The following is an 18,285-nucleotide window of genomic DNA, read 5'->3' on the forward strand; positions in this document are numbered from 1 at the left end:
AGGGGACTGTTTTAGTCCATATAGAGACTGTTTGCGTTTGCAGACTTTGTTGGCACCTTGATCATTGTCGAATCCCGGTGGGAGTTGCATGTAGACTTCATCTTCCAGTTCGCCATTTAGAAAAGCATTCTTCACATCGAGCTGAATGAGAGGCCAATCTAAGTTGGCTGCTAGTGAAAGAAGGATCCTGATGGTATTGAACTTCGCGACTGGAGCAAACGTCTCTTAATAGTCGATGCCATATGCCTGAGTGTACCATTTTGCGACAAGGCAATCTTTGAATCTCTCCACTGCACCATATGGGTTGTGTTTGATGGTAAAGAGCCATTTACATCCAACAGTTCGCTTGCCTGGTGGCAGCTCGACGATATCCCACGTATCATTTTGTTCAAGGGCTTGGATCTCGGCATGAACATATTGGTATGGTTTATGTAGCATTAGAGTGGAAAAAGTTTTGAATTCTCAAGGGTGACCCAGTTTTGTAGAAGGCGTGGGGCACATGCAATCTCAATACACCACCTCACGCGCACCGCCGCCGTCCGGTCGGTCGTGCCGAGCCGGGCCGGGCTTGGGCTTGTTTGTGGTGATCCTTATCTTTTTATTGCAAATTTCACTTCTTGAAGTTTTTAATTCCTCAAATAAATTTTGTGCTATTATGAGAATTAATCTCCTATTGTGCATTAGTTGTGGCATATCAATGAAAACGTAATAAGACCTTAAATGATTTAAGTTGAACGATTTGTAACAGCAGCATTAGTGTGTGTTAATGCATTCAAAGGCCATAATACCTCGTCGGTTTTGAATGGTTCTTATGTGTAACCGCTCATACTCTAAGGCTATAAAAGGAGGCCTTTGCACTCATTCGAAACAAAACTGAGAAACACATATTCTCTATTCTTTTTCCTTTCTTTCCGAAATTGTTTGTTTTCTCTTGTAGTCCGGTAGTTGGTTTCCGTTACAGTTTTAGTTCGCCGGAGAAGTTCTGCTTGGTGCAAAGCTCTTCTCATTCCGTCGTTGTATCTTGTGACGTAAATTGCTCGTCGATTCCGGCACCCGTGGGAGGGCAATAATGCTTTAAGGAAACCGTCGAACGGTCCTCAGCTTTTGTTTTTTCTGTTTTGTCTTCCCTTTATCTTTTTCGTTTATAATATTGTTGTTGTTGTTGTCTTTTATTTATTTTATTTCTTCTACTATTAAATTTGTTTTTTTATTCCCAAAAATAAATATTATTTACGTAATATTTCTAACAATTCCAACCAAAACCAAATATCTAGATTGCTTCTTATTCTGGCGTTATTGTTGTTGCCAACGGTATACATCATCTACTACGGTTGTTTTTTGCTCTTATATTGTTCGAGAAACTTATACTATAAGTTCTAAAAATAGAGAGTTATTAAATTCATAACTAACGAGTATGTTAAGTTGCTTTGATCCGAGTTAGATCTTAGATGAAATATGTGCATGTTTTTTATAATAGTTAGCTATATATGATTTAATAAATATGAGCTTTATTTTAAATTTTGTCAAGCTTGCAATGTTTAATGATCTTTATTGTTTTATATCAGAGATTTTAAATTTACTTACATATTTCTTTGTTGTTGCTTATTTTCATTTTGTGGACCACAATTTTATTGTGATTGCCTTGATCTAAGGATGAAGTAGAGTTTCGTAATAGTTGAAGTTTTGGTGGTACTAGTACTTGAACGTTATTTAATTTCTTTTTTTTTTTTTGTAGTAATTGGTTTTCTAATGTTGGGCTCATCCATTTACTTTAATGGTATTATCAATGAGCCATTGAATTTCTCAAGAGTTAGTGTGTATGATCTTCTCCTTTCACAGAAGTTTACATATGTATGCTTAAAAATTCGATTTTAATTTTGAATAATTTTGGACTTGAAGTCTCATTTTTTATTATTATTTTGAAGCGTCTGGTTGGTGCCTATATTTATAAGTGTTACAACACTACCTAATAGAAATCCTCGCACTACTTTTATGAAGAAAAAAATTTGAATTATGTGTATACGAGAGATTCGATGTAATAAAGTTTAAATGAGAGACAAAATGACCAAATTGCAACGGCACATATAGTAAGATAGTTGAGGAAAATCCCTTATTGCAAAGGTTTTCCACCTCCTCATTTGAAAATCTCTTCTAATGAGCTCGCATTTGTTTCTTCTAGCATGAATTTTAAGTCTTACCTTTTAGAGAAATCATACTAATGGCACTTGAAACGGTAGAACTTCATTTTATCTTTAATAGTTTTTAGTCTACTAGTCATATGGCTTACACAAAGATTAAGATACCAATACCGATATTGATACCGAAGTTTTGATTTTTTTCTAATATATCGACTATCGGTTGGTATATTGATTGATTTCCTACGAAAATATACATACCCTCCTAACGATAATACCGATGGTATATCGCTGATATTGATGAAGCGGGGTTCGCTTCACTTGTCAAGGGGTCGAAACCATAATTTCTATTCTATTTAGATTTATTAAGAGAGAAAATAATGGACCTTGATCTTGTTAATGGATTTGAATATAGTGAATTGAAAGAACAAGCGAGTGAACAAAGATAATCCACGAAGCTTTATTAATAATAACTTAATAATACAATGAGAAGTGAAAATGGAGACGTGAAATAGCTGAATGTAAACAAGTGTGCTTCAGAGATGAATTGTGCGTCCGATTTTTGGAGATTGAGGCTCTATTTATAGCTGTTCTCACATCTCACGTCCTCCATTATCTTCGGTGCCACATCGCCATGATCTCCATTGGTCGCTGGATCACGTTACAAGTGGTGCTGAACTGGTATTCCCGCGTGAGATGAAGGTAACATCTCTTTTTTTAATTTGTAACTTCCTACATGTGGTTCCGCGTTGTGCGAGCATTACTTGTTCTACGTCTTTGATCGTTGAACTCGTCGAGCCTTGTCGAATTACGTTGTCGGCTTCCTGATAATTTATTTCCCGATCGAGGTGAGGTGTTTGCTACCTCGGGGCGTGTCTTCGTGATCGTTTCGAGGTGACCCTTCATCAGGTGTCGTCGATGTGAAATTACTAAGTGTTATCTCACAAACATTTGAGGCCTAAGAGTTAGTGATTTCAAGGTAGGCCTAAACTCTTTAGGCCCCACGTGTGCGACTTGGCTCAAAAAGAACGAAGTCTCATACCAACAGATATATTACTTACCGACGGGTATAGCGACTAATATCTTACAACAAAATATAATTATAAATGTGTTGTATATTTATTTTATAAATGTATATAATATAGACCAACATGTCATAAATATACATAGATATATGTCTTTTTATGTAATTTTTTTTATATATAAACCGATATATATATATATATATATATATATATATATATATAAGTAAAAGAAAAACAAAGAATCGTATCCACAATTAAAATCGTACATACATATGTACAAAAAATTTCGGTCACTTATGTACACGCGGAAAAAAAATCGTATATACAAGTGAACGCTTTAATGCAATTGTGATGTAGTAATAATTGTAAACATAGCTCACAATCATGCTCTCTTCTCTCTCCTACTTTTTATTTTCCATCCTTTTTTTCTCACTATGAACTATAACCATGGCTTCTAATCATGGTGGTGTAAGAGATAATGTTTTTATAGATCATTGCGTCGTAAAAGACAAACGATTCTCAGTATCTCTTAGAAGAGATGGTGGTATCGTTCGTATTCTTGAGGTCAATAGAAACAATTCATATTTCTAAACAGAGTGGTAGCAGGATGGTTGGTGAAAACTGTGGAGGAATGTTATGGGCTTTTTTTCTTCTCTCATATTTTGGAGGAGGTTCGTAGGGAATGGATTCTCAGTTATTATGGATGTTATGTCAAACAAGAGAGGCTCATGCCTGAGAATATTGTAAGTGGCGCAAGGAGAAGGCAAGATGATAATCTTTCCTGAATGATAAAAAAAAGGAATGGCTGGAAGACTTTCTTGAGTATTCTAAGCTTGATCCTTAGCCGATGGTCAAACAACCAGAGAAGCTACGAGAAAATGGGTGATATCCCACATGTGGCAAGAAGGAACGAGGTATCAGAGGAGGTCAGATATGCAGATGTGGTACAGAATGCCAAAAAAAAAAAATTAAAGGCTAATGTGCTTGGTCAATACTTTGACTCTCCTATTATCAAAGCTCCGAACTTTGATAAAACGACGAAACTAGAGGTTGTGGTCAAGAGACTAAAGGGTTTCAACTCTTGGGAAGACATAATATGGGCTATACAGAGGTCCACGAAGACGAAGGTTTCAAGCTCCCCATTTTTCGGAAACAAAGCAATTTTGTGGTGTAGGGACGAGAAATCAAAGGAGACAATTTTGAAGACTAGTTTGGATCGGAATGAATGGATCGGAATCGAATGACTACCTTTTGATCCGTGGAGCATTCACGCCCTAAGAACGATTGGCGGCAAGTGTGGAGGAATCATTCAAGTAGCCAAGGAAACATTGGATTTCTCAGCTATTAGATATGCCAAGATCAAGGTTAGGGGCCCTCAATATGGTCTCATGTCTGAAACTATGGAACTTCTGTAGGGGGCTCGCACAATTTTTTTTGGGCTATTCAACTTGGATGAATCGCCCAAGGATCCCATTTTTCATGACCCTCCGCCACCTCATGGTGTTCATTAAGAAATCGCTCTGATTTAGATTGCGCCTCTTTTGGCGATACCCTTTTCACTGGAACCGTTTTTGGAAAATGGTAGAAAAACATTAGAAGCAAGCTGTTTCAAGTGCTTTTCAGAAAAGGAGGTTAGGTCTAACCACTTTGGAGCAGACATGGTCGCAGAGACATCCGTTGGTCCTCTGCCTCACTTTCATGCTTTCAAGGCGGATGTCTCTGAGGCATCGCATCGTTGAGATAGGGACGAAGAATTTTCACAAATCTTTTTTGTTACTGACATACCGCTCGACTCAAGGTTGATCGAAGCTTCATTAGGCGGTGAAGGACAAGAGGTCTTAAAGATCCACGTGAGCCCCCACATGCCTATCAAGTACCAGTAGCTAATGGGCCCAAAAAAAGCCCGATGCCTATTTAAACCTAATGGGCTGTGATTTGGACCCAAAGATGGTGGACATCTATTCCAGGCTTGCTGATCAAATTGCATGTATTCATCAAAACGACTTTTGAGTCTAAAATGTCAACTTCACTACCTGAAAAAGATGACGCTTCTTTAGAGGTTCCACTCGAAGCTTACTATGATTTTGGGCTTGGTCTTGAACCTGGCTGGCTCGGTTCAGAATCTATTGACATCAAAAGTCTTGGTCATTTTCCAAAAACTCGTCGTCCAAAATCAAAACTGGAATTTCGCAAAGGAGTCATTGAGCGATGGAACGATTTTGCGATTCACAAAAAAATTGCTAGTAATCAGAAAAATCGTGGGGGTCGACACAAGTGTTTCTGAGGAGGGAGGTCGAAAAAAATAAGCTTTCAGCAAAATTTATTCACGAAGGTGGTGGCTGGGGGACAGGAGGTTGACTTCGCCTTTTGTCCTTACTCTGAAGGCCTTGACGAAGACGATAAACTTGAGCCGATTCAAGACGATTTTATGGGATATCAAGAAGACGCTTCTTCACCGGAGGACGGATCTTCTGAAGAGTCTTTCCGCTCTTCTGAAGAGAATCAAGCTGATGAGTCCTCGGATTGTTTGGAAGGCATTGCGGAAATGTTAGAAGTAGAGCTCTCATCTTGTGAGGTCGGAAGCTCTGCCTCGCCGGACCCAAACAGGATTCTTCTGGTATCTTCTTCACCCATTAATTTGGTATCTTCTAAAGATAGACAGGTCGAGTCAGCCTTAGGTCCCCACAGCTAGAAGGAAGCTCGTGTTTCTGGTCAACACAAAGGTCTATCTAAGAAGTCAATAAAGAAGGAAAAAAAGGAGCTGCAAAATTTGGATTTTAATATGAGCTTCGGGAAACCAAAACTAAAAAAAAGAAAATCATATTTTTTATGAAGATATTATCCTGGAATGTTAGGGGTACGGGATATCCCGAAAAACGCAGAGGAATAAATTCATTGATTTGCAAAACAAATCCGGATATTCTGGTCTTACACGAAACTAAAAGAAGAACCGTTGATCGAACTTTTGTCGGAAGTGTTTTGAGTTCAAGATTCAAAGAGTGGATCACCTTGCCCTCTATCGGTTCTTCGGGTGGAATTATGATTATATGGGATTCAAAAGAGTTTTGGTGTCTGGCAACATGGTTGGGGCTTTCTCCGTCGCAATAGAGATTGAGAATGGAGACACTCCTTGATGGTTCTCGGGGGTTTACAAGCCGAGTCGTTTATGTGGGAGAGATGAACTCTGGGACGAGCTCGCCGGGCTAGGCGAGATATATGGCCCTAGATGGTGTATCAGCGGAGACTTTAACGTAGTCAGATTCAAAGTAGAGAAAAATAAACCGGTGAGGGCTAGACAAATCATGAGATTATTCAACGAGGTTATTTCTGAGTTATCTTTACTTGATAAAACTTTTGGGGGAATCCAACTTTTTCACGCCTCGATAGGTTCCTTTTCACTGGTGGTTGGAGAGAAGTTTTCTCATTTTGCCATTAAGAAGCTTAACTTGGAGGAGTTTCGGATCACTTCCCTCTCACGGACACCACGGACATAGTAAAATGGGGTCTGAGACCATTCACATTGGATAACGAGTGGTTAGGGAACAACGAGTTCAAGGATCTGGTGGCTCGTTCATGGTCTAATCTGGTTCAGGCAGGGTGGTCAGGACATCAATTCATGGGAAAGCTACATGCTCTAAAAAATAAAATCAAAGTGTGGGTTGTTGGAGAAAGAGAGAAGATGGTTGGCCAGAAAATCCTGATTGAGAAAAATATCTCAAAGCTGGATAGACTTGAGGGAAGATCTGATTGGTCGGAAGAAAAGAGATTCGAGAGAGCTTTCCTCAAAGGCCAACTCGACGGCATCATCGCTGACGAGGAGATGGTGGCTAGGTGTAAGTCAAAAATTAGTTGGGCAAGATATGGCAATGCGAACACGAGACTCTATCACACTCTTCTCAAAACGAGGAAGGCCAAGAACCCTCTCTGAAAATTGGAAAAGGAGGACGCGTCCAGAACGATCTTTGAAGAAGAAATAGTTGAAGAGATTAATCGTTTCTTTGAGAGGCTATACCGTGCCACTCCTTCTCCACTCGGAGAATGGAACAACATTGAGTGGCATGCCATTGACAGTGGAAGCATAGAAGATCTCTCGCGGCCTTTCGAAGAGCATGAGATTAGGGAGGCTGTTTTTGGATACGCTAGAAATAAATACCCGGGTTCGGACGGGTTCTCCATGGCATTTTTCGGGATTTCTGGGAGGTTATTAAACTCGATATCAACTATTTATTTCAAGAGTTTTTGGGAATCGAGTATCGTCAACAAGAGCGTCAACAAAACTTTTTTATGTCTCATTCCCAAAAAGAAAAGCTCAACGCTTGCAAAGTCAAAGACTTTAGACTGATCAGTTTGGTAACCGGACTATACAAGATCTTAGCAAAAGTTTTGGCGGAATGGATAAAAAAAGGTTTTGGACCTAACCATTTCATCATTTCAAGGTGCATTCGTCTAGGGGAGGCAGATTTCAAATCTAATCCTAATCGTAAATGAAGTGGTTGAAGAAACCAAGAGGTCAAAAAAGAAAGGTGCGGTCTTCAAAATTGATTTCGAGAAGGCTTACGATACGGTGGGCTGGAATTTCCTCAATTTTGTGATGGAAATGAAAGGTTTCGAGGCTAGATGGAGGAAATGGATGTCGTGCTACCTTTTTTCGGTGTCTTTTTTCGTCATCATTAATGGAAAAGATCGGCGAGACTTTTCGAGCTCGAGAGGCGCTCGTCAAGGCGATCCCCTATCACATTTTCTATTTATATTTATGGCGGACGCAATGTCCCAGCGAATCTAGCGGGGCTTGGAGGATGAGTCATTCTGCTCGCTCTCGGTGGGCCCATCACGCTTGCCCATTTCTCATCTCCAATTTGCGGATGACACCCTTATCTTTAGAGACTTTAAGGACCAAAACTGGGTGAATATTCTCGAGATTATCAAGCATTTTTGTGAGGGGTCGGGACTGAAAATTAACATCGAGAAAAGTAGTTTGGTTGGGATCAATTGCGAGTCAGAGGAATGTGAGAGACTCGTCATGTCTCTTGGATGTTAAAAAGTCGAGTGGCCGATTTCTTATCTCGGTATGCCTCTCGAAGATCAACCCGAGATGTAAAGAAGCGGTTGAAAAGAAGAAAGGTCGAGTAGCGGTTGCGTGGGAAGTTTGTGTTAGGCCAAAAGAGAAGGGCGGATTGGGTATAGGGGGCTTAGTCGAGAAAAATAAGGCCTTACTAGCTAAATGGCTTTGGCGGTTCCCTCTTGAGGCCGAAGAGCTTTGGCATAAGGTTATTGTCACTATCTATAGTTTTCAAGCTAATAGTTGTGATCTCGGGACAACCTCGGACCAAACTCTTTGAAGTCCATGGAAATCTATATTCTCGATCCAAGAAGAGTTCTATAAGCGGAGAAAATGGGTGGTTCGTGACGGCTCTAAGACATGGTTCTGTGCTGATTATGTCCTCTTAAACAAGTTCCCATTGCGCATTTGGTATCCTCCGCATCAAGCTCGAATGTGATGGAATGGAATTTCAACTTTCCAAGAAACTTATCAAAGCAAGAGTTTTCAGGGTTCGCGCAGATGATGTTTTCACTAGATCAGGTCTCCTTTTGGGAAGGCCTGGCGGACCGAAGGGCCTGGATGGACGACACAGACGATTTCTCAGTCAAATCCATGAATGCCTCTCTTGCTCCTACAGATTCGGCATACTGTTTTTTGAAACCATTTGGAAATCCGCAACCCTAATAAGGTTCAGATTTTCAGCTAGAGAGTGGCCCTCAAACGAGTCAACACCGCAACATTTCTTCAATGGCAGAACCCATACTGGGCCCGTTCCCTGAGCTGATGTACTCTTTGTCGAAGAGCTGAAGAGGATAGTCAGCATCTTTTTGTGGATTGCCCAGTTTCAGCTGGGTTGTGGAGATGGTTCTTCGAGAAAGTTAGGATTAATGCATCCTCGGTTGTGTTATTGGTAGATTTCTTTTTGCTTAACTCGACGCCAAGAAAAAATAGTAGATGACAGGTGGCGGTCAAGACTCATCCTGGGCAATGGAAGGTAATGGAAATTCCATTTCCAATAAGCCACCTTCCATTGCTTATTGGAAATGGTATTTCCATTACCCATTTTGATGTCTTCCATTGCTTAACGGAAATGGAATTTCCGTTAACCTTAATGGAAATCCATATTTCCATTAACTTCCAATAAGGAATTAAAAAAAAAATAAAAAATCAAATTTAAATGGTAAATGAAAAGGACTAAACTGTTAAAATATTAAAATAAGATACTAATATGTAAACTGAATTTCATCTTTATTAATATTTTTTTAAAATAAAGTTAAAACATTACAACAATATTATGAATAAAGCATTACAACAAGACTACATTTCATTAATAGTCATGTTTTGAAAGTTAATATCAAAGTTATCAACAAGATCAATGTTCACAAATGTTTCTTGAGAACGTTGTTCGTGTTGACACCAATCTTTGTATATGGTGAGAGCCTCGACCATTTCGGGTTTCAAACTTTGTCTACGATCATCAAGGATGCGACCCGAGCTACTAAATGCGGACTCGGACGACACCGTTGACACCGGGATCGAATGAACATCTCGGGCCATCTTCGACAAGATCGGAAACATGTTCTCGTGTTGACGCCACCACGCTAGCAAGTTGAGGTCGTCTTGGTTCATGGAGGCAAATTGTTGAGATGTGTATAACGCGATCTCGTCGTTGGAAGCCGTATCTTCAGTGGGTTGGGCATGCGGTGACGATCTTGGAGATGAAGTTCCACCTAGAGCAAAACGAGCTATGTCTCGGAACATTCCTTTGCTTGTCGATGAGTGTCGAGGTGGACTCGGCTCGGGAAATACAGGAGCTTGGCGCTGGTAGAACCTGAAAAAGGAGTAAAACTCTTCCACAACCCTAGCATGATCATGTGTAACGTAATCTTGTCCAATATGACGTTTTAAATATTGTAAAAACGTCAAATAACCCCCAAATTTCATTCGAGGGTCTAGAATGCATGCAAAACCATATAAGTAAGGAATTTTTGTAGTTCCCCAATATTTTGAAAATTTTGCTCTCATAGATTCTACGCATGGTTGAAAAATTTCAAAATGGTTACAATCATGAAGATGTTCGGCAATTTTTGTAACACTATGTATGGCTAAATAAGATGTGGGTGTGTAAACAGCAGACAATGCACATGTTTCATCGTAAAAAACGTGAAGAAAATGAGTAAAGACCTTAGCCCTTGCGATGTCTGTTTCGGTTATGTCATGGCCTCCGTTTCTGTTCACGAATTCTCGTGTAATCTCTACATGTCTTTCGGATAAGAAAGAATGCAACATTAAAAATGTTGAGTTCCATCTAATCTTGTTATCGGTGTGGAATTGTCTCTCCTCAAGACCGTTGATTAAAAAACGCCTCTTAAGGTCGTCTACCCTTTGGTTCGAACTGTTTAACCAAGATATAGCATCTCTAATCTTACGGATACACTCGTCAAAATGCCTAAACCTGGATTTCACTATGAGATTTATGATGTGGGTTGCACACCTTTGGTGTAAAAGACACTCTTGATTGGGGATCTTAAGACGTAACGCTCTCACCATGGCGTCATTGTTTGTGGCGTTATCTAGGGTTATTGAAATTATTCTATCCTGAAAATTCCACTCTTCTATAACGTCTAGGAGGATTGCTAGTATGGCATCAGCGGTATGACTACCTATATTCTCTTAAACGCTACGATCCTCTTGTTGAGATTCCAAGACTGGTCTATGTTATGAACTACAACGGACATGTAGTCCATTTTGGCATTTCCAGACCATATGTCAGAAGTGAGAGCCACGTTAAACCTAGCAGACATGAAGCATGCTCTAAGTGTGTCTTTATCTTCCAAAAAAATTCTCATAATATCACTTCTAAGAGTTTTTCTTGAAATGATGTTTATACCAGGAACTAAGTAATGCACAAATCTACCAAAGCTTGCGCTTTCTACATGAGAAAATGATTGGTCGGTAGAAACTATGTACTTTACTAATTCTTTTCTAAACTCTACGGGATCGTGGGTAATTACCATGGATGTAGATCCCTTCAAGACGCAAACCCTGTAGTGGTGGCGCAACGATGAAGTACCATGAGATGCAGAGTCGGCTTTGACGTGCTTCCCACATTTGTTGCATATTCCCTTCTTTCCTTCGTTGTCAGTGAACTCGATGAAGTATTTCCACATTTCAGAACAGGATTTTATTTTCTTCTTCTCTTGTGGAAGTTGTTGTGCTTCGGGAGCTTCGTCTTCAGGTGACTCGGGTTGAGGTGGTGGAGGTGGTGGAGGTGATGGCTCGTGTTGAGGTGGTGGAGGTGGAGGAGGTGATGGCTCGTGTTGAGGTGGTTGAGGTGCCTCTTGTTGTTGTTCTTCAAATCTACGGAGTTGTTCTCGGTACACCATGTAAGGGTCTTCGTGTGGATTTTGATGGGAGCTAGAAGGTTGGGCACGATGAGGATGATATTGTGTACCATATTGTTCGTGAATTGGACGGGGAGGAGGTGGAGGTTGTTGTGAAAGAAATTGTGGTAGATATTCAGGTTGATAAGGGGAGATCGGGGCGAATCGGGCTAATTCTAGAGGGACATTAGGTGGATGCCATTGTGGTCGAGAATATTCGATGTAATTGGGATTTTCAGTAAGGTTTACCCAATTTTGAGAAAATTGTTGAGGTGGAGAAGGTTGTTCAACTTCGTCGTGTTGCTCGTCTTGTTGTTGTGATTGCGACGGCGTGACAGTGCGACTAGAACTTCGGCGCGATTCATGTGAACCTCGACGAGAACCTCGGCGAGATGTTGACTCTCCAGACATTATAATACTAACTTAGGAATATAATATTAATTTTATAAACTTAATTATCTAAAAAAATTATAATACTAACTTAAGTATATAATAAATATTTTATAAACTTAGTTATATAAACAAAATTATAATACTTAAGTATATAATATTAAGTTTTCCAAAAAATGTAAGTATATAATATTAAGTAAAATAAAAACTTAAGTATATACTAATTATTTTTAAACTTAGTTGTATAAACAAAATTATAATACTTAAGTATATAATATTAAGTAAACAAAAAACTTAACTATATAATATTAAGTAAAATAAAAACTTAAGTATATACTAATTATTTTTAAACTTAACTAAATAAATAAATATAATACTTAAGTATATAATATTAAGTAAACAAAAAACTTAACTATATAATATTAAGTAAAATAAAAACTTAAGTATATACTAATTATTTTTAAACTTAACTAAATAAATAAATTTAGAATATAAACTTATAAACTTTGTATGTGGAGAATATGAGAGAATTTGAGAGATTTTGAGAGTTTGAGAGATTGAGTTGTGATTAAAATTGTAGAATTCGGATGTATTTATAGGAGAAATAAAAAGTGGGTTAAAATTTAAAGAATTATGTAAAATCGGAGGGCCAACGGTCAATTAACGGACAAATTTTTTCAGCCGTCCAGATCTTAATCTTTGTTCATCTAACGGCTGAGATTAAAAAAAAATAAAAAAAAACGTTATACAGTACAACACACACACATACGCAGATAGCAATTAATACTGAGTCATTTTGTGTCCAACGGCAATATCGCGTGCCATATCTTCCGACACTCCCCTGCCATTTCCACCACGTGTCGGAAGGAAAATCTCCGTCTCCATTTCACGCGGTACACGATACTTCCGTGAGGCTGACGCGTGCCTCGGGATGCCGTCCTCCCGTTTGCGTGCCATCCGAGAAGCCAGGATGGGTCAAGACCGATATTTTAGCAGTTTTCTGGACTCTTTGGATTCGAATGAATAAAAGTATTTTTGAAGAAGAAGTCTGGTGCTTGGAGGCTATACAGGATGCACTCAATCGCAACATCGCACTTTGGCTATACATCTCTTGAAAAGAGTTCAAGCTTTATTCTTTGCCGGACCTTCAACGAGACTAGGCCAATGCTATTTAGTTATGTAGGTATAGGGTCAGGGGTGCCCCATTTTTTAGTTTTCTTTTCTTCTCTTGACCGTCCTTCCTGTTTGTGGGAGGATATTTCGGTCCTATTTTTGATCCCCATGCTTTTCTTTTTTTTTCTTTTTCTATGTAATTTGGCTTATTGCTTTTGTTAATACAAAGACTATTGTTTAAAAAAATAGTAAAAGTGCAATTTATTTTAGTTACAAAAATTTAAAAAAAATACTGACAGTATACCGGTATTTAGTGGGTTATAAAGGTTTTTGTACCAAGTTTTCCGTGAACTTTGTTGTCACTACACTAGCCCATTTTACACTTTTTATTAGGGGAATAGCTCAAGTTTCATTTAATTAAGGAAATAACCCAATTTTTCTTAGCAGACAATTATACCATTCGCGAATCAGTTAATTAATTAACAGACTGAATTGAGTTAAGTTAATTAATTAAGGGAAAATAACACATTTATACCCTGTGTTTTAGTGAAATGTCGAGTTTAACCCTCAGTTTTCAAAAATGTCGAGTTCATACCCTCTGTTTAACTAAAACGACGAAATTATACCCTGAAATGAATAACAGCGTCACAAATCTCCCTTTCATTGATATTAACTCTTATATAAGAAAAACCGAATCAAATCTAAATCAGTACCCTAATTTCCAAATTCTCAATTTTGAAATAAAAATAGCCTTAAATTGAAATTAAATAATAAAACTCATACCACCTAATAAATGACTTCATTCCGTGTTCGAATTGTAACTCTAAATCTTGGATTCTCTGTTCGAATATGCGATTTTGATGACTATCAACTATCGATGTTTACCCCTTTGCATCTTTCTGTGTTCTTCACGATTAAGAGACTGTTGTTTATTTTTTAGTTTTTAAATAAATTACATATATGGCGCGAATGAATAAAGATAATTGGTGTTTATATTATAAATATTATAGTCAACGTCAATGAAATGTCAATAAAAATAATATTTGTGACACTGTTGTCTATTTCATGGTATAATTTCGTCATTTTAGTTAAACAGAGGGTATAATTTCGTCATTTTAGTTAAACAGAGGGTATGAACTCGACATTTTTGAAAACCGAGGGTTAAACTCGACATTTCACTAAAACACAGGGTATAAATGTGTTATTTTCCCATTAATTAACTGGATGTTTGGATTGGAAATTCACAAAAAATTTACAAAAATTAGAACTTAAGTCAATTCTTATTCAAAGCATTCAATAATTAACCTAATTCCTAATTCAGTCGGTTAGTATATTAACTTTACTCACAAAAAATCAGAACCTAAGCTAATTCTTAATTCAACCAATCAGTTAATTAATTAACCTAACTCAATGATCAGTTTGTTGAATTGTTGAGCTATTTTGATGATTCAGTGCTAATTCGCGAATCAGTTAATTAATTAATTGATTAGCGAATTAGCACTGAATCAACAAAATAGCTCAACAATTCAACAAACTGATCGATCGATGGTAGATAGAGCCGTAACGGACTCTACAGCCCATGGGCGAGATCAGAGGCGACTTTCTCGGTATCGCCGCTCCGGAAAAGACGGCTACCGAAAATCACGAACCCAACGGCGTGACCGGCGACGGCGACGAGGAAGACGCCGCCGTTAAAGGACATGACGGCGAGCATAACGAGGTAGGCAAAGCCGACGCGCAACGCGTGGAGCAACGTCTGGGAGAGGGCGGCGGAGGAGCGCTTGTTGAGGAGGCGCGAGTGGGAGAGCCACTCGGTGACGATGGCGAACGTGAAGACGAAGACGAGAGCGATGAAGTACATGATGGTAATTTAGGTAGTTTAGATTGGTTGGGCTATTCCCTTGATTTATGAGAACTTGAGTTATTCTCCTAATATTAATTGGCTTATATAGCCCAAGTTTTCCCCTTTTTTATATAGCGAAATATATCATTGTTATTTTAAACTTTTAGCTTACGCAAAAATAGATTAAGTAAGATAAAAAAAAAAAATTTGATTATGACTTTTCTATTTTGATTGCAGCTAATAAATAATTTCAAATTAGATATTCTAAAATAGTTAATCATTATTAATTAAACTGTTACCATAATATTTCATTTTTTTATTTATTAAAATATATACAAGGGTGATAGTTAATGGGCATTCTCGTAAAAAATAAGCATCTATACAAGTGATTTTATTTTTAACGTGGTACTTAGTATAAATAAATTATTTTTTTATGGATATGGATTACACGTGTCCAATCGTGCGGCTGTAGTTATTTTGAGGGCGATTTCTATTCTACAATGCCCTAAAAGTAAAGAGCGCGAAATCCACAAATGGCGGGGTTTTTTTTTTTTTTTTTTTTCGTCCATAACCAAAAGGTCCAAAACAACAAGAAAAGTGAGGGGTTTTTTATGTTTTATTTTTATAGGGTTAGGATTCAATAGTAAGTCATTTTCATGGCATCCTCTGAGAGCTGTGATGAAACCCGTCTTCTCATCGCTCCAGGTAAAATCGTCCCTCATTTTTCCCTCCGATATCAATTTTTTTTTTTCGTGAAAGACATTTGCATTTCTTGGCATTGCTTTTTAATTAAAAATTTATTAGAAAGGATTTTGACGATGATATTGCAGACTGCAGTGAGCTTGGAAATGGACTCGGACGCTTGCTCTCGCTTCGTCATCCCAAATCTGGTATTTTTGAAATAAATAAATAAACACAAACGTTCCCTCATATATAGCTTTTTGTTACATTATATCTATATTTTAAATGTATGCTTGAAGTTGGAAAGTTCGTATACTTTTGTAAATAAATTTGTGTGTGTGTGTGTTTTTTTTTCTTTCTATTATTGCAGGCAATGCGACATGCTATCTACTATTCGGAGATGCGCTACAAGAAATTCATTGGTTCAAGCAACCATATACATCGTGGTTTATAGGCAATTACGTTGCCGAAGGTTGACTGAGATTTTAATTGCGTTTTGGGAGTTTGGCATTGCTTCGCGTCTCAAGAATTAGACTTTAATTTTGAAATAGAAAGTTTAAGTGCGTGTCTAGATTTGGTTATCCCCTTTGTAACCGTGTCGTTTTAGCATTGTGCAAAATTCTCATAGAGCATGGTGTAGTTTGGCAAGAAAGAGGGCATGTTATAAAGTTTACAGTAGATTCATATTGCTTTTAAATTGTTTATTGAATTGATTATGACAATCATTTGAAGGAGAATATTTGATCAAGCATGAACCATGTTGTTTAGGAATGAAATTCTAGGCGATCAGCGCAATGTTCATAGCGTTATGTTTTTGGTTGTGTTCTACTTTGTTTGGTTATTTTGTTGAGAGTGATACCGAAAAATTTATTTTGTGGTGACTATCAAATTTTGTCTTTCGTGTAGATGGCAGCCTATATACCGCCACACCAGTCGATCCTGTTTTCATTTTACTGCCCATATTTGAGGAAGCTAGAATGAAGGTACTTAAATGAATAACTTATACACTCACTTATGTTTACCTCTTTGATATATATATCTGCTGTATTTTTTTATTTTATTTTTTTGGTAATTTATGCAGAAGAAAGATGATGTTGGGAAATTCAGGCAATTGGACGATATTATGTTGATCGATGGCTATCCTGCTTATGAACAGTTACTTTCAGTAGCAGAGAATTATATGCAACTAGTTTGTGAAGTCAAAGGTCACTCATTGCTCTTTGTGTCTTTTAGTTTGATTCAGTAGATGGAAGCTTGCCCGAAACTATAATCATCAAGTGGGTATTTGATCTAAATTACCGGTTTTTTGTTCTTCCAGAGGTTGGATCCTCGAAATTTTTCAGACTAGACGATGCAAAAGTAATAAGTTGGCTCTACCACAAGGTATGTACTCCAATTGACATCTCGTTTGCTTTGATGTTTTTGTGACATAAATATTGACCTTTTATTTTGTTTTGTACGCAGGTATGTCAGCTAAAACAGACATTATTAAACTTGGACAAAAACTACGCTGCTCAAGAAGAGAAAACCACATGTATAACAGCTAAATGATGTCTTTTTTACTTAGAAAATGTAGTGTAGCCACTACCAATCCTGGCGTATAAAAATGGTATAAATATGGCTCTGTTTCTTAACGAATTAATATCCACTGTGCAGTGTCGGATGCAGTTTCGATACTGAGCGAGTATGTAAATGAAGATCCGTGGTTGAAGCAACTCTGTGATCGTCTGAGGTATGACACTAAAAGCTGATCTAGAAAAAGAAAAGAAAAAAAAGCCCGTTTTCTATATATGATTGATGAAATTTTCAGGTTTATAATCATCCGATTTATTTTAAATGTATTTGCAGGATTGATTTGTCTGAGGCGACTAGGAAAGCATCGGAAATTGAATTCGTACCAAATGCCTTTGAAAGTGGCTTGGGATCAACTGTCTCAGAGGTACAAAGTCTAAGATATGGGTTAAATTCAGTTGATAAATTATAATAATCTAATTGCTATGGCTTCTAGTTCGAAACATCTTGCTGTATTGTATATGGTTTTCAATAAAATCACATGAAATAAACTTATTTGTTATGGCTGATTTTGTTAGGAGAAGAATAAGGGCAATAAGAAACCCGCAAAACCGGGAAGACCAAGTAATAAGAAAGCAAAAGTGGAGACAGAGTCGCGAAACATCAAGGACATGTTTACCAGAGCTTCGAGAAGGAAAAATGCTTGATCCAAAAAGACATAATCTATGAGTTGTTTATTAAGATCTTATAGAAGCGAAAAAAAAAAAGGGAAAAAGAGAAGAAGATAAAGAGCGCTCTCATTAATAAAGTACCGATTGCCGAAGCTTGCTTGCAGTGTACTCTTTCTAATTATTATCCTCATTTTTTGTGATCTTCTCGGGTTGTTAATGTTCCAATTTCACGATCAACGGGAAATACGTTGTAAAAAATAATGTTTTTTTTTTCAGTCAGGATTAATTTATAATTACAACATATTAAGATATCTATGTACATGTACCTTTTTATTTCCTGAAAGCAGAGTTAGTTTCCCGTGATACATTAGGTCTCATATCATGTGTTTCTATTTATTATTCTGTGGAGAAACAAGGGAAAAAAACATGTTTTTTTAGTGAAAAAAATAAAAGAAAATGTTATCTCACGCTGTGTATGATCCAGGTTTGAC

The 18,285-nt window shown here is 37.6% G+C and overlaps 1 protein-coding gene across 1 annotated transcript; it reads left to right on the forward strand.

Moving 5' to 3' along the window:
- The first annotated feature begins 15,488 nt into the window (after positions 1-15,488).
- On the forward strand, positions 15,489-18,107 carry LOC149390918 (ribonuclease H2 subunit B). Its single transcript, XM_089620326.1, has 10 exons — positions 15,489-15,635; positions 15,761-15,820; positions 15,982-16,083; positions 16,518-16,594; positions 16,693-16,816; positions 16,930-16,994; positions 17,076-17,145; positions 17,268-17,343; positions 17,460-17,550; positions 17,702-18,107. Exons 1-10 carry the CDS (start codon positions 15,587-15,589, stop codon positions 17,828-17,830), a joined length of 843 nt encoding a protein of 280 aa, XP_089476452.1. The 5' UTR covers positions 15,489-15,586; the 3' UTR covers positions 17,831-18,107.
- Positions 18,108-18,285: the final 178 nt, after the last annotated feature.

The sequence above is a fragment of the Urtica dioica genome, chromosome 7 (assembly GCF_054948205.1).
Source record: "Urtica dioica subsp. dioica isolate 48M chromosome 7, U.dioica_male_clone48M_v1_H2, whole genome shotgun sequence".
Classification (NCBI taxonomy): domain Eukaryota; kingdom Viridiplantae; phylum Streptophyta; class Magnoliopsida; order Rosales; family Urticaceae; genus Urtica; species Urtica dioica.